This window comes from Silene latifolia, chromosome 2 (assembly GCF_048544455.1).
Source record: "Silene latifolia isolate original U9 population chromosome 2, ASM4854445v1, whole genome shotgun sequence".
Taxonomy (NCBI): domain Eukaryota; kingdom Viridiplantae; phylum Streptophyta; class Magnoliopsida; order Caryophyllales; family Caryophyllaceae; genus Silene; species Silene latifolia.
The window spans coordinates 127,474,308-127,495,054 of record NC_133527.1 but is presented as its reverse complement, the minus strand read 5'-3'; the positions used below and the strand labels follow the sequence as shown (position 1 = coordinate 127,495,054).

Sequence of the window (20,747 nt, the reverse complement as noted above, 5' to 3'; positions counted from 1 at the left end):
TAATAATGATAAATTTACAACAACAAATCAAGCTGAAACTCCTCCCATATCCCCAACACAGCCTTTCCTTAAAGATCAAAGCTTTCACAAGTTCATGGACTACGCCATAGCCAGGTCATATGAAAAGCAAAAGGAAAAACAAGGGCTGCCGACGTTTGATGTATGGACTGAGTTGTTGAAGATGCAGTACAAAGAGTTGAACAGGGTATATGGTGGATGTACGGATAAAGAACTACTCAGTGATGATGATTTGGAGTGCAATAATAACCAACAAGATGAGGAAAATAATGATGTTACAAAATTGAACAGTGATGATGAAGGAGTCCAACATGATGAGCCGGGTAATTATATGGATTCAAATTTGGATGAATTAATTTCAAAAGTTGGTTTAGGAGTAACAGGGGTTGTTGATGAGGGGATAAATAGTAATGCTGATACAACAAATAAGAAAGGCATTGATGAAGAGGCTGATAAAACTAATGAGAATACCAATGTGGCAACACAATTAAAAGAGGGTGTTTCAAATGTTGGTTTGGGAGAAATGGGCGCTGCTGAGGATGAAATTGAAGTGCAGTTGTATAGTGACAAAGCTCATATGGAGGGAAGTGGAACAGAGGCGAAGAAAACTGTTGAGGATGAAAGAGAAGTGGAGTTGAATAGTGAAAAAGCTCATCCATAGGGTAGTGGAACAGAGACACAGAAAAGGAATGAGGATAACAGTGTCGTGACTCAATTGAAGGAGGTTGTAACAAATGTTCAATTGCCAGAAACAAGAATGATAAGCATCAATGAGTATTTGTTACACACGAGCAAAGAAGTACCCTCTTCAGCAAATATGATACCTCATAATTTTAATGTACTTTTGATTGTGGTTTCTTAGGAAAAGGATGCTCAGCTTGTTTCGGAATCAATGTTTAAAAACAGCCATTTATTTGAGAATGTGTTGAAGCATCGAAAGGAGGTCATGGATTATTGCTTTCTTAACGATCATAAAATTAACAAGTCGTAAGTCCCCCATTAAAGTATTTTTTTAATATTTCAGACATGACTTAATCTGATCCATACTAGCTGTGATACTGTTGTGTATACTACATGATATTCTTAGAACTGAGTGTTTGATATTGTTCCTTAAAATTTTAAAAATATTTTAGTTGTGATATTCTTTTACAAACAGGTGATATTATTACATTATAATAGTGATATTATATATGGAAATCTAATATGTTAAGTTTTTGGCAAAATTTTACAGAGAAGTGGTCTGTGACTTTGGAACTTTCCATTGTATACAAAAGAGCGATATTGAGTCTTTGCTGCCTGAAACTATGATAGAAGCAGTGGTCATTGAGTCCTGGGCAATATTGCTGAATAAGTTTCGAAAGGCGCAAAAGGACAACAACATGCCGACAAGGATTTTTTACGGCCTTGCCCACTCAGTATAGAAAAAAAAAAACTTTTTGTTTATCATTATTTAAATAAGGTACTTTAAAATGTGGCATTGAGACTAATCAATTGTCCTTTTAAACAACAGGGTGATATAGAGAAACTCTTGAAAGCAGATGAAGATGATGATGAATTGTCAAGAATTAAAGCAGATGTATACGTGTCATGGGATACGTGGTCAACTGTTTATGACGAACCTTTGAATTTGAATTCAGATATGGTAAGACATTTAAATTACTTTTAGCTGTGACCCTGTTTTGTGTATTATGTGATATTGTTAGTAGTTAGTGTTGATATTGTTAAAGTTAAATTACATATTTTAGATGTGATATTATTTAACATATTTTATGATATTGTTACTTGTCAATTGTGATATTGTTTCTGATATTGTTTCTGAAAAACATAGGTATTCATACCTTTGGTTTATGAAGAGCACTATGTCTGTGTTTGTATTGATTTCAAGAGGGAGATCATGTTCTACTTGGACAACAGAAAATATGATAATTTCGAAGATGAAGAGCTTGTACACCTGGCTCATATTGCTGTAAGTACTATATTTAAAATAAAAACTAATGATATAATGATTTTGTTAGATCAGTTCGAGATTGAATAGTTGTTTACTATAAACATGTACAGGGTAGTACCTATGGTGAATACATCAACAGTAAAGGTTATGAAAGAGGGCTAAAAGTAAAGGACTACGATTTGGTAAATGTGACCTTTGCTTGGCAAACGAAGGACTTGACCCGGATCGTGGCGTATTCATGATGTTTCACATGATGTTTTTCGTTGGTGAGTGTTTTAGTTGTGAACTGGACAATGAGAAGAAGAGGGAGTTATATAGGGCGGAGATTGCAGCTACACTCGTCTTGAGTGATATAAATAAAAAAAGGAGTGCGGTCCTGAGGAAGGTGGAAAACCTTAATGCCATCAAACGTACACTCTTTCCTAAATTGCTGAAAGAAAGGCAAAAAAGAAACAAAAAAAGCAAGACAGCAAAAGGTTCTAAAAAGAATGTTCAGACGTCCGTAACAAAAAAAAAGGTTACATTTGTTAACACTATCTTGTACATTACTAATTTTTTTTATTTTTCATACTCAGTATGCAATTAATAACATAGACTATATTTATGTAGATATGGTAGAAGATGATTCTGCCAGTGTCGTGGGCAGCAGAAGGAAAGGGAAATCAGATGAACTAGGAAACACGTACAATTGTGGATTGGCAGATCCTAAATTGGAGGTCGTCTCAAAGTTCATGAGGGCTAACAAATCACAGTTTGCAAAGATGTTGACCAAGAGGAAAGAAGTGATTGATTACTGCTTATTGGATGACCACAGTTTCCCCTTAGAGTATGTTTTTTTTTTAATCTTTAATACATTTTCATTTGTGCTATGATACTATATTTAGAGTAGGGTGTTATTTGAATGTGATACATTTTTTTTTAAACAAGCAGTTAGCTTTTTGCCAGCTTAAGTGCTACTATGTTTTTGTGATACTTTTTCTTTAGGCATGTGATACTATATTTAGTATGGAGTGATATTGTATGTAATATTCTCCATTTTTAATATGAACCATTTGTCTTAATGATTGGTACAACGAGGTTGTTGCCAGCTTCAGTGACAATCAAAACCTTGTCAGAGAGGATATTTTGTCATTGCTTCCAAATGTGCATGTCAATAGCAAAGTGATTGATTGTTGGGCGTTAATTCTGAATCACATTGAGCACACAGAAAAATGTGATACAAGTTTAATGTTTTTTGGAATTCAACACATGGTAAGCTTTTGTTTTAGTTTGATTTATATATATTCACACTTTCAATAATATGTATTGACTCTTAAAACGAATACGACTTTTTAACATTTACACACACAACAGGACGCAGTAGTGGAAGGAACTGAATACAAAGAAAGGAATAAAGACAAGATTTATGCAGCATGGGATGAATTTATTACAAGAAACACGGTTCCCTGTAACCTGGCAGCAGATCTCATTTTTATTCCAATGTTATGGAAAGAACACTATTTTTGTGTCTGTATAAATTTCAAAACATAGACCATTGAAGTACTGGACAATACAGAGTACGATGACTGGGAGGAAGCTGAGACACACAAAATTGCAGATTTGGTGGTATGTTTTATTGATAGTTCTGAAATTAACATTGGAAAAATAACTTTGTTTGTGCAAGTATCAATAATGGTTTTGTTTAACATTGTAGGCTAATGACATGAGTGACTACCTAGAAGCGAAGAAGGTCGAAAGAGCTGAAGAGATAATAGGGTTTGATGTTGCCAACATCACCTTTGATTGGCAGAAGAAGGAGATAAACAATACTGAATCTAGGAACTTCTTAATGTTGCACATGATTCGGTATGAGGGCCAGCTGTTTGAAGCCGACTTGACCGCGAAAGTGTATAGGCGCTACTACTGGGCAGAAATGGCAACAACATTGCTTTTAGCTGATATAAATCAGAAGAGGACAGATTTGATGGAAAAGGTTAAAGAGTTTGTAGAAGGCAAGGATGAACTCTTGAAGACATTAAAACAAACGAGGAAAAATGCTGATGTTTCAAAAGAGAAGTGTGGTAACAGAAAGGGCAAGGGGAAAGCTGCTGAGAAGGAAACAACTGTCGAGGAGGTAATAAAAAATGAAAAAGTTACTGCAGAAGGAAAGGTCGATTGTAGAGGGAGACAGAACATTGACACAGAAATACCCATTCTTCGGAAAAGGTACAAAAATCGATAACCTGACTTTTACATTAGTTGGCTTTTATTTGGTTTTATGTGGAAAATTGAACAAGGTAGAAAATGGTGATGCACACAAAAAATTATATAAATTATAACATATTTGGTTTATAGGGTCAATGATTGCCAAGAAGATGTTGAAGATGACGGAGAACCACTTATAAAGAGATACAAAAGATTCAAGACTGTTGCAAATCCTAAGAATCGAGGCAGGGGAAGAGGTGTTGGTAGAGGAGGCAATTGAGACAAGTAACAATGGTGATGTATTAGAATTAGATTTTTGGCACAAAGATGTAATTAAAAAAAGATGGATGTAAAGCTGGTACGACAATGAATCTAATGGTAGATTCATTTTAAATATTGATTCAAGCTGTTCAAGCTGGTAGGACAATTGAACAGCTTGAGAATATTGATTCTAAAGTTTGCAAAAGTAGTTATGACTAACCATTTTGGATCTGATATAAGTATTGGCAATGTGTGATATTGTCTCAAGTGTGATGTGATATTTTTCTTCAATTGGTGTGATATTATTTCTCAACATACAATAAAAGTAAGTAGGGATTTAAGTATCCTTTTTTCGTTGATATTTTTTGGTTTAGAGTCTGATATTGTTGTGTAAGTAAGGTGATATTGTGTAACAAAATTTTTAAAATTCTAGAGAGAAATTAAATACCAATATCACAAAAATGTGTGATATTGTCTCAAGTGTGATGTGATATTTTTCTTCAATTAGTGTGATATTGTTTCTCAACATACTATAAAAATAAATAGGGATTTAAGTATCCTTTTTTCGTTGATATTTTTTGGTTTAGAGTCTGATATTGTTGTGTAAGTAAGGTGATATTGTGTTACAGAATGTTAAAAATTCTAGAGAGAAATTAAATCCCAATATCACAAAAATGTGTCATATTTTTTGTTATGAGATTTGATATTGTTATAAAGACAGGTTGATATTAATTGGGTGATACTTATGTTTTAAATTGTTGCGCTATTGGTGGACAAACACAATCAATTGGATTTTCTTTCATAAAAGTATTGTAACTCTGATATTATTTATAAGAAATAGTGATATTGTTCTTTATTAACCGTGATATTGTTTACAATCAAGTCTTCACAAAGCGAAATCTTAGTAATACTGTGGTTTTTACGAAAAAATCGAAAAAGAATACAAAATAGGAGGCCATGTAGAATAAAAAAAGAAACTGAAGAAAACAATGTTTCTACTTTGATAATGTATTGGTTAACAAGAAAAAATTGTCTACGCGAGTAATATAGACTTCAGCAGCACGTACTCAAGCTCTCAATCAACATCCGCAACTGAAGAAGTCTGCAAAAAGCAAAACAAAGAACACAAAAAATAGTTCAGCAGTATGTTGTACATGTAAATAACTGTGATATTGTATACAATGAGTAATGATATTATTTAGAGGTACAGGTGATATTGTTTCACAACAAGATAAAATTGGATGATAATAAATCGTTTATATTTGTGAAACTATTTCGTATACATCATGATATTATTTAGAGGTGCATGTGATATTGTTTCTCAAAAAACACACAGAAAAAATCAATCATAATGAAATAATGAATGTAGTTAGCAAAATCACTTACATCAGATTCATTATCATCACCCGAGTGCTCAGATGTTTCAGCAGCTGGGTTAGGGCAGTTGCGCTTATCATGATGTGCCATTTGTTTACAATTATTGCAAAACCTTTTCGGCTTTTGTGCCTTTTCAATGGACATTTGTTTCTTAGAGGTCAACCTCTTGCCACTACCCTTGTTTTTGGATTTAACTGGTGGTAATATCTGGATCTCATCTGAACACTTAACCCCAAGAAGCATCTTTAACTCTTGTTGTTTGGTCATTGTTTGGTAGGGCTTGAATTTTCGTGTAAATGCCTTGAGTAAATCAGTCAGTTCAGTTACATGATTTTCAGGCAGAGATTTTATCAGAGACAGCGTTGAGTAGAACTCTGACCAAACATTTGAAATCTGCAGCTTACTCACATCTGAGGAATCAAAATCATCACCGATCAACTGCTCATGCACATCATAAAGAGGCATCTTCTTGGTGTTCTTTGTCCACCTACTCAAAAGGTACTGTTCAGGTATCTTCCTAACCCTTTTACCTGATAAAATCCAAATAATGTGTTTGCAGATGTATCCCTTCCTCTCAAACATCTTACATGAACATTTTGCATCAAAAGTTGTGGGATTAAATGCTACAGTTTACGTAGTACGCAATATTGCATCTTCCACATCAAGAAACCTTGTAGTGGAATCCCTTGAAGAATCTCCAGCGCTACATGAATTCAAAGAAGAGACACACTGCTTTTGGAATTCATAAAAGAGTGCGTGTGTGTACACAGTGGATGCATGAATCTCAAGATGAAGCATGGTTTTGGTTACAGGTAGAGAGAGATCACTGTCTCTATCAAGGGACTTTTGGGTGTATCTTTTTGATCCATAGCACTGGAAGCGCAACCAAAATTCCACAAGTGTGTCGCGAGGATTCTCGAACAGCTTGAAGAAGCTGTTCATGCTCTTTAACGTTGGGTTGTTCTCGAGAAGACAACCAAGAGGAATGTCACGATAATAAGCCGGAATCCAACGTTGCCTCTTGTTAAACATATATGTCAACCATCCATTATCTTCCAGATGAAACTCCTTGATCAATGCAGACCACTTCTCTTCAAAATCAAAAGGCTCTAGGTCGAATCCCGGCACAATAGAATTCATACGCTTACAAAATCTGTCTCTTTGGTCACTGTCGTGCCTACCTTTTCAGGTAATTTCTACATGATGTGCCACATGCAATAACGGTGGGCAGCAGTCTTAAAAACAGCAGGCACTGCAATTTTCATTGTCGGGCATTGGTCAGTAAATAAACAATTGGGTTCCTTTCCACCCATACATTCTAAGAATTTCTGAAAAACCCAAATGAAATTCTGGTCGTTCTCCCTACCCAAAAGTGAAGCAGCAAAGGTGACCGACTTCTTGTGGTGATCAACACCAGTAAAAGGACAGAATTTCATGTCATACCTATTGGTTGAATAGGTTGGGTCAAATGTCATCACCTCACCATATAGTGAGTAGTTTCGACGTGCCTCTACGTCAGCCCAAATAACACGAACCAAACACTTATTCGCATCAACCTCATATGCATAATAAAACCCTGGCCTAGTTTCAGAAAGCACTTCAAGCTGATTTATGAACATTTGAGCATCCCGCTGCCCGATAAAACACTTGACTTCCCTACCAAAATTTTTAAAGTCGGTCAAACAAGCTCCCACATTTTGATAACCATCAACATACTCCTTATAAGACCTGAAAGTAGTCGTTGGGCCGATATTCACCTTGCAATTGTCAATGATTGTTTGTTTCTGATGTAAATTAAGGTGTCTGGATTTGTTCTGAAATTCTTTATACTTTAGTGGACAAAGAAGGTGATTATGGGCAGCATGAAACTGATCAACAACAAAAAGTGGGACTTTAACTTTGTCAATTTCTTTGAGGACAAATCTGAATAAAATCTTGGCCTTACAACCAATCCTAGTAATCTTAGTCTTCTTAGGATCATATGGTTTGATCCTTTTCTCCTCTTCACCATTAGATGGTAACACTTTCGGTGAGTATCCCTAAACCCTTCTCTATTACAGATAATCAGTTTTGTCTTTATATCACCACTACCACGAAACCTTTTAGTTGAAGACTTTCTTGGTTCAAATCCGCAAGCGTCCGCATAAGTTTCATAAAATTCGATACACTCATCTAAGGTAGCAAAACTTTGTCCTATTCTAGGTGTAAATTGAGTGGCAACATTCCGTATCCACTCCTCAGAACCTCCAGGGGTGACAATCAAAGAAAGGTGATTTCCACCATGCACATCATCAACTTGTATGCATTGTGGAGTACAAGCAGGTACAATAGAAGCAGAAGAAGTCTCTTCAAAACAGGGTGATGGAACAAATTCTAGTAGGAAAAAGTTAATTAAAGTAAATCAGCCTGTGATATTATTAAGGATAACATGTGATACTATTAAGCATACCGGATGATACTGATGTACATTAAGTAACCACAGTAGAACATGTATTGTTAGATATAAATTTACACAAGCATGTATTGTTAGATATTCTAGTGTATGATACTATTGTGAAGGATATGTGATATTATCAAAGAGAAATTGTGATATGCTAATTAGGTAAACATATAGTATAACATCACTATAATTTAAACTAGGATACTGTAAAGAGTACGAGTGATACTAATGAAGATATGTTGTGATACTAAACTAAATGAAGTAGGTAAACAAAATTAGGTCAAACGACAACAATAAGGTTAGGCAGAGAATTGTTAACATGTAATTCTGAATAAAAACATGCAAAAAACAAAACAATCATTGACAATTGAATGCAAAACAGTACGCAAAAAGAGAAGACGAAAATAAAGCGATAATTGTAATAGTGATGAGCAATATATACATGAGATGATCAAGCTGATAAAACTAAGAAAACATGACTGAAATTCACATATTCAAACAAAAAAAACACTAAATCAGGTAAGACGAGATGATTGAAACATAAATTAAAACGGAGAACAGATTACAATTAAACAACAGTTAATAAAAACTCAAAAAAATTACTAGAATTAAAGAATTGAGACAAAAAGGCAAAATGAAAATACAAAAATTAAAGGAATCATACATGAAGAAATACCTGACATTGCAGTAGGATAGACGGAGAAATTAAAACCGATTAGATTGATTGCAAAATCCAAACGATGTTAAAGAGCTGAAGAATTCAAGCGATTGATTGCAAAATTGAAGCGATTGATTGCAAAAATCGACGACGAGGAGCTGAAGAACAAATCAGAGACGGCTGAATTTTAGAGAGAGAGAGAGAATAAAGAGGGAAAAAGAAATAGAATGGGAGAAAGGCAGAAGGAGGGAGTATATATAATAAGCTGTGAAAAGACAATCCTACCCTTGTTATGGCGCGCAGATCTCAGCCATCCGTGCCTATAATTTGACGGCTGAAAGTGAGACTCACGGACTCAAAAATTGAAGGTGGACTCATGTGATCCTAATTCTCTCTCTCTCTCTCTCTCTCTCTCTCTCTCTATATATATATATATATATATATATATATATATATATATATATATATATATATATATATATATATAATTAGGATCACATGAGTCCACCCTATCTTTTTGAGTCCAGTGAGTCCACTTATGTATCACACGTTGTACACAAAAATATCACGTTATTTTTTTACAAAAAAAAAAAAAAAAAAAAAATATTTTTAAAAAAAAAAAAAAAAATTAAGCTGTGATATTGTTTAGTATAACCTGTGATATTGTATATGAGTTTTGTGAGTTCAGTAAAGGAGTATCACAAGTTATACAAAACAATATCACAATTTACGATATATAATATCACTGGTTGTACTAAACAATATCACGAGTTATACTATACAATATCAAACCACTGAACCTAATTTATGTGCAGCAAATATAGCACCAAATAATTTCTATAGCTAAATTTGGAATTTCGATGCTAAGTTCATTCTATGTATCACCTTTGGTTTTCTGGCGTAGATTGTTTAAATATGAATGAGGAGTATGTCCTCACCTGTCTAATGTTTGTCTATGGTACCAAATTATCTTTATCGCTACATTTGAATTTCTAATGTTTAGTTCATTCTTTTTCAAATGTATGTCAAAGTTGTTAAGAGACATGGGTATGTGGAAGATGTGAGGTCGAGCAATGTCGATTGCTAATGGGATCACCGATCATAATCATCGCCCTCGTCGCTCAATTTTACCCAAAGAAGTTCCTAGAGAATCGGGACTTTTCGATAGGTCGCATCATATTATATCCTCTTCTATAAGATACCATGTTATATTTTCTTTAATTCTATTTTAATGAAACTTGTGTCTTGTTCACCATTTTGTCCAGTTTATCGATTTCGGACTTCCAACGATGTTCAAATCAAAATCCTTAACCATTGGTTCTTTTTATCTTGATTAGGGTATGAGGGAAAAAAGTGGTTTTTTAATCTTATTAAATACGTGTTTCAGCTGGGTCAATTATAGGCTTCTTGCGATCTGTGTTTAATATTTCTCTCTGAACTAATTTTGTTTCTAAGGATCTTGAAGCTTCTGTTGTACCAAAAATGATTTTTATTTGTCCTGTTATTTGGTGCTATAGAATGAACCTAAGTTACCACAAGTTGAAATAAATTTTTCGAAAGAAAAATATCCGTGATATTGTTATGTGTAGTGTGTGATACATAAGTGGACTCATGGGACTCAAATATATAGGTGGACTCAAAGGATCACCCTCTCTCTCTCTCTCTCTCTCTCTCTCTCTCTCTCTCTCTCTCTCTCTCTCTCTCTCTCTCTCTCTATATATATATATATATATATATATATATATATATATATATATATATATATATATATATATATATATATATATTGGATTTGGTGATTTTGGTTCTTATGGTGAGTTGTGAGTTGGGGGAATCTCAACCATTAGATTAAATTAGAGATGAGTGGCCAAGATTAATCTTAGTTGTCATATAAAAGCATTGTTATTTAATTTATTTTCTCTTTTTTCTAGTGCTACTTTTTTTTTTTACTTTAATTTTTTTATCTCTTTTTTTTTACCTCGTGTTATTATGCTTTTTTTTACAACTTTGATTTTTTTTTTCTCTTATGTTTTTCTCTAATTTTCTCATTATGTTACCTTTTTTTCTTTTTCTTTTTGTACCAAATTTTTTTTTGCTTGAATTTTTTTCACTCTTATTTTTTTTACCTCGTGTTATTATGCTGTTATTGTGCTTTTTTTTAACTTGATTTTTTAACGACTTTGATTTTTTTTTTATCTTTTTTTTACCACTTGTTATTGTGCTATTATTGTTATTGTGATGTTATTCTGCTGACACTTTGATTTTTTTTACGACTTTGATTTTTTTTTCGTTTTTTACCACGTGTTATTGTGCTGTTATTATACTGTTATTCTGCTGTTATTGTGATGTTATTCCGGTGTCACTTTGATTTTTTTACTACTTTGATTTTTTTTACTACTTTGATTTTTTTCTCTTATTTTTACCGCGTGTTATTGTGCTGTTGTTATGATGTTATTGTGATGTTATTTCGGCGCCACTTGGATTTTTCTACGACTTTGATTTTTTTTCTTTTTTTTACCACGTGTTATTGTGCTGTTATTCTACTGTTATTATGCTGTTATTGTGATGTTATTCCGGTGTCACTTTGATTTTTTTTATTGCTTTGATTTTTTTACTTTTTTTTTACCGCATGTTATTGTGCTGTTATTTTGGTGTTATTGTGATGTTATTCCGGTGCCACTTTGAGTATTTTTTACGACTTTGATTATTTTACTCTTTTTACCACGTGTTATTGTGCTGTTATTCTGGTGTTTTTCCGATGTTATTCTGGTGTTATTGTTGTGGACAAGGCCCTCGGGAACTGCGTCCGCGGGATCCACACCAGGCATAATCGACTCGAGGTTCTTTCGAATCGAATTAAGACATATTAGAGTCGCCACCAAGTTTTTTGGGAACTTGGAACCGTTCAAGTCAACTTTATACCTTTCATCGAAAAGCATAAAGCCAATCGACTACGAGTGATTAAAGATAAAGACTTGTACCCTATATCACTCGATTTGAATGACTCTCGTAATCCAATGGTATTTAGACGGATCCACAAACCATAGATCTTGAGTAAGGGGTGAGGGTACGTGTTGGGAAGCCCATAAGGACACCCAACCCCGCCCGTCGATAACGGCCTCTACTAAGTCAAGTGTCGGATTTCAAACAAGGTCATAGCTACTGCGATGTATGTAATGCAAACGTTGTTTTAACCCTAACATGTGACAACAATTTCTATGTCGTTTTAGATGCAACTAAACTAACTTTGTCAAAGTTGTGATTTAGCATGTGGGTTGATTGATCTAAACAACATACAAACAAGACAAACAAGGCTTAAAGGGGAATGGGGGAGCCGTTGGGATCTACCTATTACAAACCAGGCATTTCATGCCGACACAACGATAAATAAATTACAACTCGATCTAATTACAATTGCTACATACAACTCAAAACACGACACAAAACACACGGCCATTGGGCCTCGAAAACCGTGCACATGAGGGTGGCCCACGGCTCACATGACCCACGGTCCTTGGGTCATCCTCGTATTGCGTGCTCGCGCTTAATCTCATCGAATTAGACATAGGGCTACGCACCAAAGCATGCATTAGCATAAACCGGGCCATGTTGCTTTAGACAACACGCGGTTTACTACGCCTCTACAAGCATTGGGAACAACCGTCTAACCAAACAAGACTAAGGTTTTTAGAAATCATTTGACTCGATAAAAGAAAGCAAACTTGAAAGATTACAACTCGATAAGCCAACGATAAATTACAAACAATGAAACAACAAAGAACAAATGATAAACAAGGAAAAGGAAACAAAACGAGAAAGACGGGACACGACCCAAACCAACGGCCCAAACCAACGGCCAAGACCCGGTTAACCTAGTTCCTAAGTTAGATTCATTGGTTAGATCGAAAGATTGCGAAAAGGGATAGGAAACAACTTAGAAAACGAGTAAAAAACGATGTCGATTGATTGTCGCGCGAGGGTGCATTCTACACGGCCTAAAGGGTCTAATTAGGTCAAATTCGCTAATTAATTTAACTCATCGAGTGTCAATAAGAAGGTGCTAATCACGCACTCTTATACTAGCGAGAAATTAGGTGAAAGAGAGAGATGCATTCAATTGTTTTAGTAATCGTCGATTGATTTTATAACTTACGTCGAAGCCACCTATCGTGTCTAATTAGATTATTAAATTAAATTAAGGTCATCTAAATACGTCATAGGTTAACAATCAGAGGTTAAACTAACATACAACGGGTCCTAGGGTCCATCGATTTGGCCGAAATGTAGAAGGGGTTCAAAACGAAGTACAAAGTTAGATAATTGCTTTATTTATGCCCTACCTTGAACACGAGGATATGTAAATGAGACAGGGGTGTACGACCGACAGAAGGAGCGGTTTCTTTTCCCATCTCAAGTCAACGCGGGTGTTCATGGTGGTACTTTAACTCATACTCGGACTAACTAGTTTCAAAGTTAAATTAAAAACAAACGGTAAACAAAACGAAAAAACAAACAAAAAACAAGCTATAAAAAGAGCATAAAGAAACGAAATAAAAAAGGAAAGAGAAGGGGATTTGATGCACCCTCAACCTACATGTATCGTTGACACCGTCTTGGGTCGTAATCGAAGGTAGATTTTATCTCGAGAGGCCGTCGTCGACAAAGAACAAAGCACACGCGCGTTTTGGAAAGTTTCTGGACAGCGATTTTAAAACAGTGATATCTCCCTCGTTTCACGACGAAAATTCGATCTAAAAGATGTTTTGGAAACTAGAAAGAGAGGAGAACAAGGATCTTAAAGCAACCCCTGCTCGTTTTGGGTTATTGGGCACGAAAAACGAGCACAAACAGAACTGGACAGACAAGAAGAAACCGCGAAAACAGAGTGTTATTTCACTCTGTTTTTCGAGGAATTTCGTGTACTCTCAAGGGCAATTTGGCTCGTAATTCTTTATCTAATGTGTAGATGGATGTTATATGGTTAATTAGGAACAAGAAACTCGAATTTTTATGGTGATTTGATGGAGGAACGAAAGGGTTTTCGAAGGAGACACACAAACAGTTTCAGTTTGTGTGTCGGTTTTGTTTAGGGTTTTTGGAGGATGTTTAGGGTTTGTTTCTGAGGTTTAAAGCTTCTATGTGATGGTTGGATGTATGGAGAACTTAGAGCCATGAATGTATGGTCAAGGGGTGGTATTTATAAGGGTTTAAAATAGGTTAAAAGGGAGTAAGGAAGCAGCCGGGCTCAATGAACATAGCTGCTGTCCATCGGTTTTGGGAGGGGTTTCTAGGGTTCGTTTTGGAGGATTTCTTGGTGATTAAGTTAGGATAATATGGGTAGGATACTAGGGTATGGGTTAGGGTTAATGGGTACGGGTCTTGGTAGTGTTTGAAGCGGGTTTGGGCTCGGGAATTGGCTCGCAAAACAGGGGATTGTTTGCGGTTTTATGCGGGCTGCTTGGGGTTGGTTTTGAACGAGAATTTGGGCTGCTTGTGAGGGGGTTCGAACATGGGTTGATGGGTATTGGTATAGGTGGGTTAGTGTACTCGAGATTCGTGCCAATTCGCAAAGGAAACGGGCTTAAAAACCGAGCTAAAATTGAGCTCAAAACACACGATGCAAAACGAGTTCATCGCTTTAAAAATCGATTTTTCAAATCAATTAACCCATTAAAATAAATGACTTTTCAAATCAAATATATTCATAAAATGATTTTTCAAATCAAATATTTATTTTATTTTCAATAAAATAAACTTGGGAAAATAAATTCAAAATAAGATAAATTAAATTGAAATCACCTTAAAAAAGACTATAATTTAAATATCATTTAAATTAATAAAATGAACTTACTAAAAAACATTAACTTAAATATCATTTAAATTAATAAAATACTTCATCGACGACGCCCATTCTACCTCGTAAAACGAGCTCCAAATAATGACAATGACAACTAAAGAATACATGTGTCCTATCATCATCGGGTGTTTGTCGGGTTCTCTATAAATTCCAATATCGACGGATACGGGTATCTACAATTGTGCTGTTACGCCGGATGTTATTGTGTTAAATATTAGGCTTTGTCCCAGATTTTGTCCTAATCAAGGTTAATGGAGATAAAAAAAGTGAGATTACGTGGGAAAATGGTGGAGGTGAGTGACGCGATTTCCATGACGCTTGAGATGGCTAACTCTTGTTTTAACTTTTAACAATTCCGGCAAAGGAATAGAATCCACTGATGAGCTTTTCGACTCCTGCAATAAATTAAAGAGATCAACGAGATGCAAAAGACCAAACTTTCTACCTGTGGAACCCGAGCAAGAAGCAGAAAAGGTAGATCTCAGGCACCAAGACATGGAAGAGCGGAGAAATGCAGAAGAATGGATGCTTGATCATGCACTCCAGAAAACAGTGAACCAACTTGCCATTGCTCGAAAGAGAAAGGTTGCCTTACTGGTTGAAGCTTTCGAATCCGTACTGCCGATACCAAAGTATGAGCCTCAAATGCAAAGAGATTCATCGAGCTTTTCCCAGGCAAGACGCATTCAAGCTTGCCGCTAAAGTTCCTCTTTAAGAAGGTAAATACGAATCCACTGAGCAAGAGGAGACATACATACAAGGCCACTGCAAGCTATATCTCAGATCAATTTGATAGAACGTGTACTCCATGTAATTGAACATTTATTTACATTCATGTATCGGAAACCGAATTGCAGAAGAGCAAATCATTGTACAGTTTTGTAGAAAATATGTTGGCTATATACACGATTAAAGCATCAATCTCTAAACAATCTTGAATATCATCCAGGTTCTTCAGCATTCCTTTCTAAAACAGCAAAACAAGGCGCGGACTTGAATTCTTTCCGATTATAACCGGCACTGCAGTTTAATAATAATCATAATATAATCATAATATCATCCAGGTTCTTCATCGGACTTGAATTCTTTTTGTGAAGTAGCAAACATTCATGCCATTCATGACACAATTTTTCTTCTTAATCACGCAGTAACAACCTCTCGGCATTAATAAATCCTTCCAACTCTTCTCATCGGCCAAACCAGGATTCAAAGGCCTGACTATCGGAAGCCCCCACCTCTCACAATAAAAATCCTTTCACCCGTGATGATCCGAGGCAATCTTATACAATGAAGCAGAAACACAAGACACAATACCAAGCTCTTTTGGATCCAAGCAATTAAAAATCTCCGAAATCAAAGCCTGAGGCAGGTCATTAATAGACCGACGACAACTCGAGGAAGCCTCAACCTCTCCACCAAACCAACGCTGCTGCCGGATATTCTAATCTCCGTCGCCGTATATCCGACATCATCGTTTCTCGAAGATCCGACAGTTGTGATTGCGTCGCTTCGCTTGATAAGAAATTTTCATCATACTCATTGATTTCGCCGCCGGTGACTTCGTCTCTCCTTAATCCAACATTAAAACCAACATTTGATTTGATTCAGTTACTGGAGAACACTAGAATTCCAGAGAATTAACTTTTTGAATTATAACATTGGATTAATAATTTCAATTAAAACTAATAAGATAAAATACTGTAAATTTGTGGATGAAATCAATGAATTGATTGACGTTAGATTGCCAAAATTAAAAAGAAGTTGATTAGGATTTATGCGTGTCACTTGGAGTTGGGACATAAGGATTTTAATTTGTTTTTAAAACAGTTGATGTCAGCCGTTGATTTCACTTTATTCAATGGCTGAGATTTTCCAAACTCATAACTCACCGTAAGAACCAAACTCACGAGATCCCGCCTCTATATATATGTGTGTGTGTGTGTGTGTGTGTTTTTGGGCCAAAATTTACTATTTGGCCTAAGCTACGTGGTACGAGACGAGTGGATAATTAATTAAGCAAATGGACCCATGTCATACATGGGGGAGTCAGGCACATGGACCGAAGGAAGGGAAATACGGATAGAAGACCGAATACAGCTGTTTGGGTCAATTCCTGCATATCGGGCCAACACAGGATGAGACCAACGGCCAAAGGGACTCGCGTGTTGTAGATTATCAGGGAGATTTCAAGGAGATAAGGAGAATAGAACGTGAGGCATCATTTATGGAAAGAAGCATGGTAGGACAAATATTACTTGCCATAAAAGGAGTAGGAAACAACTAGGGTTCCTACCCTATAAATAGCAAAGGAAGCAAGGAAGAGAGGGGATGAATAATTCATCCGGTTATTCGTATAAACATATGCACAGCCAAACCTACCCGACATCACCAATCTTGCCAAGAAACCTACGTTAGACGAAACCAAAGTCTAAACCCCTTCACGTATAATTCCCAGTGTCATATGTAAAGATGATCTCCTCATCATTACTAATCATTAAGCCATTATCATTATCCAATTACCAAAAGTACAAGCAATCCCACCCACGAAATAATGGTACTTGATCATTACCACACTTAAATCATGCAACAAATCCCACGAACAGTGAATCTGTGACATAGCCGCCGATATCCGATCTGACTATGGTCGTCCCATTATGCGTACGAGAACCGGGTTCTTAACAGACGAAGATCCGTTCATATATATTATACTTGTACTCTAATTATTAAATAGTGGAATATTGGCGGGATATCGACTCTCCCCGCGGTTGTTTCCCACATCGGATTTTCCGCGTCACCAAATATCTTGTGTCGTTATTCCTTTATTTTGCCCTTTACATTATTTACATCATTAATCCGTCACAAGTCACATAAGCAGAAGAGTAGGTCACTTTAACCCCTAACGAGATAGAATATCGTGTTTTGACAGTTTTTTACCAAAACAATATGTACACGTACAAATTGTATTTTTTTTTTTATGACGAGGGGGTTGAGTCCCCCGAGCTCATGCATTCCCGCACCACCACATGGACCATGTAAGCCACCCCTTTGAGAGTTGCAGTAGCCAAATGATCATCATTATTATACATATACTCCTTACTAGTTTGTGTGTTCATAGTCTTCACACACACAGTTATCAAATATGATCATTGTATATATACTCCCCGATTTCAATCATTTGTTTACCTTTTAAACAAAGATAAATATATGATGAATAATGAGATGACGCCCCCGGTGATGCTTAAATTGAGCGCCACCCGATGCATAATAGTAATTTTCTTTTGTATTCTCACTTTTCTCCGTTGAATTTTGAATTTCAAACTAATTAGAAGAAAAGGGCAATTTAGGAAAAGTTGTATAATTGATTAGTTACAATTTCACTGTAACCATAAACGTTCAATGAGAGAACAACGCCATATTTGTAGCAATATTGAAACTCTTCATCATAGCAAAGAAGACCATCTGATCTTTCCATGTGAACCATGAACATGATCAAGTTTATAGATGCGCACAAATGACTACATACTTGTATAAAAGAGACTTAAATTCATTAGAGGTTGTGGCTGTGTGGGTAAGCTGTCAAGTATGTCGACAATTGATCCGACCCGATCAACTTTTTTCAGGTCATATTAATTTTTTTTCGCTTTTGTTGACTTGCTGATGAAAAATTCGGTAGATGAAAAACGAGGTTAATGATTAACATATTTCAGTGATGAAGAAATGTAATTACATGAAGATAAATTGTTTTGGTGTAAAAAATATTATTTAAAAAAATAATTTAGTTAAAGAGTTTGATTTTAATTGAATAGATATAAATTACATTACTATCCTTAAACATTTGGCGCAAAAACGAAAATTGATATTCTATTTTTTCTTTTTCTTTTTTTATAAGTTATGGTGGCACCGAGATTCAGCGCCACCCGGTGACGCCCTATCACTATCCATATATGATTGAGATGGAGGCATTAGCCTAGCTATTTTATAATACTCTCTCTATTTTACTTTTATTATCCTCTTTTCTTCAAAATTTATTTCAAATTAATTGTATTCTTTTTAAATTTAATATATGATAAAATGAGTAGACTACCACTATTATTCATAATACTTTAACTACCACTCACTCTATCAAAATGGCATTATCCCTATTCTTTCTAATTAAAGGGAGAGTAGTAATTTTAACTCTATTTAATAATCTTCTCAAAATAAAAAGTAAGACAATAATAAGTCAAATGGAAAGAGTACTTTATATGTACCTCATTTATTGCTATTATTATATACTAACTTGTGTAATCAATTATAAGACCGCGGCCAGTTTATGACATAGACAACGATCTTGCTTGAACCAGTATTGAAGCAAATATATGTACACTAATATAACTTGAACAATTACTATTTGAGTATTTGAAGCTCGTTGTTTAGGTGATTTTTACCAAGTTAATTGTATTAAGTCAATGCGGTCTTACTCGTTGGTCACTTGATTGATCGTTTGGTATTTGGTATTTGAATAAGGAAATAAAGCACGAAATATAAATTGGCACGTAAGATTTGGTGACGCGGAAAACCCAATGTGGGAACAACCGCGGGAGGGACGGTACCCTGCCAAATATTGCACTAGCTTTGAATGAGAGGATGAATACAATTGATATGTACTGTAAATCTTGCTAGCACGAAGTATTGTGTGTGTGAGATCTTAAATGTCCTTCTTCGATTGCTTCCTCCGCTATTTATAGGGTAAGAGCCCTAGATATATCCTACCATGATTATGGAAAGGAATATAACTTCCATAATAACTTTTTCCATAACACGTTGTCTCCCTCCATTCTCCCTAATCTCCCCGGTTTCTCCCTGAGCCCTTTCCTAAACACGGACGCCTTTCCTAGTGGGCCTCGCCTCTCCTTACACGCGTCCTAGCCCATCTGACCTTCTTCCATCCGTGGACTCTCCTTCCACTATGCTTCCTTTCATGGCCCACTTCCCTAACAACTTATTAAGTGGGCTTCACCTATTATACAGATTTTAGCCCAAACAGTTTGCCCCCAATTTCTTGCGAGGTACGTCTTCAGGTGTTGAACAAGGAATTTACGCAGTTGAACTTAAAAACCCTAAGCCGTCATTTACACTTCCCCCCATGCACCATCATTATGCGGCCGCCCATCTCCTCATTTCTCGCGCCTCCCTCTCTCTCCTCCTTTATAATCCCAACTCCCTTCTTCACTTTATTAATTACACAATCATTTTCCCTATAAAACGCTCCCTCTCCTAAATCCTCACTCTCCCCTTTCTCTTTCCTCGCCGGCCACCCTGCATCATCCTTGCCGTCCACTTTACTAGGTATTTCTCCCTTCTCTTCTTTCCTTAATTCTCCTTTTCTCTTTTCCATCATGGGAAAAACCAGATACTCCTCCTCTACCTCCATTCCTTCTGATCGGAATCCAGACCCCGTCTTTCCTTCGCGAAATCTTTTTACTCACCCCCACGACTGTGACTCTTTCCTTCGAGAAATCAAGGGTATGCTCGGCCTTGGTGACGGGGTTGAGATAGCCATCCTTGAACTGGGTCAAAAGGCTGATGCCATCCGTCCAGGGTGGGTTTGTTTCTATCTATACCCATTTAGATACGGCCTCCGTTTCCCCTTTCCAAAACTTGTCCAAGAATTCATTTTTACCAACAACTTTGCTATGGTACAATTTCTGCCACCGTTTGGAGGGTTCTTCTCTACTCTTTAGCTGCATGTCAGAACTCTGGCAACTCCATGTCTCTGGGTGATTTGGCCCATATGTATGATATCAGGTCCCTGAGGAGAGGTCAGTTCTCGCTCCGGGGTTCTGGTGAGACTCCCTTCAAGCATGTGTCAAAGTCCAGGGACGAGAAATGGTTTGAAGACTTCTTCTACGTGAGAAAGGCTTCTATCCAGCCGCCTGCTGACTATATCTTTGAGAAATGGATTATTACTTCAAGTAAGTAGATTTCCAGACGCCTGGTTTGTTCGTCTCAATGCTTACTCGCT

The 20,747-nt window shown here is 36.1% G+C and overlaps 2 protein-coding genes across 2 annotated transcripts; both read right to left on the bottom strand.

The window, feature by feature from the left end:
- Positions 1–5,486: 5,486 nt before the first annotated feature.
- Positions 5,487–6,928, bottom strand: LOC141641291 (protein FAR1-RELATED SEQUENCE 5-like). Its single transcript, XM_074449962.1, has 3 exons — positions 6,430–6,928; positions 5,798–6,318; positions 5,487–5,513 (listed from the first exon to the last, which is right to left on the bottom strand). Exons 1-3 carry the CDS (start codon positions 6,926–6,928, stop codon positions 5,487–5,489), a joined length of 1,047 nt encoding a protein of 348 aa, XP_074306063.1.
- Positions 6,929–6,984: 56 nt separating this feature from the next.
- Positions 6,985–20,156, bottom strand: LOC141641290 (protein FAR1-RELATED SEQUENCE 5-like). Its single transcript, XM_074449961.1, has 2 exons — positions 19,968–20,156; positions 6,985–7,827 (listed from the first exon to the last, which is right to left on the bottom strand). Exons 1-2 carry the CDS (start codon positions 20,154–20,156, stop codon positions 6,985–6,987), a joined length of 1,032 nt encoding a protein of 343 aa, XP_074306062.1.
- Positions 20,157–20,747: the final 591 nt, after the last annotated feature.

What these genes read in the sequence shown, in the direction of transcription:
- LOC141641291 (XM_074449962.1), bottom strand. Translation starts at nt 6,928, where the DNA reads ATGAATTCTATTGTGCCGGGATTCGACCTAGAGCCTTTTGATTTTGAA. An exon ending in TGTGGAAGATGCAATATTGC is followed by an intron (nt 6,319 to 6,429) that starts GTACTACGTAAA and finishes GGATTTTATCAG; the next exon opens with GTAAAAGGGTTAGGAAGATA. An exon ending in GTGATGATAATGAATCTGAT is followed by an intron (nt 5,514 to 5,797) that starts GTAAGTGATTTT and finishes TGCTTTTTGCAG; the next exon opens with ACTTCTTCAGTTGCGGATGT.
- LOC141641290 (XM_074449961.1), bottom strand. Translation starts at nt 20,156, where the DNA reads ATGGAGGTAGAGGAGGAGTATCTGGTTTTTCCCATGATGGAAAAGAGA. An exon ending in TTTATAGGGAAAATGATTGT is followed by an intron (nt 7,828 to 19,967) that starts GTAATTAATAAA and finishes AGAAGGGTTTAG; the next exon opens with GGATACTCACCGAAAGTGTT.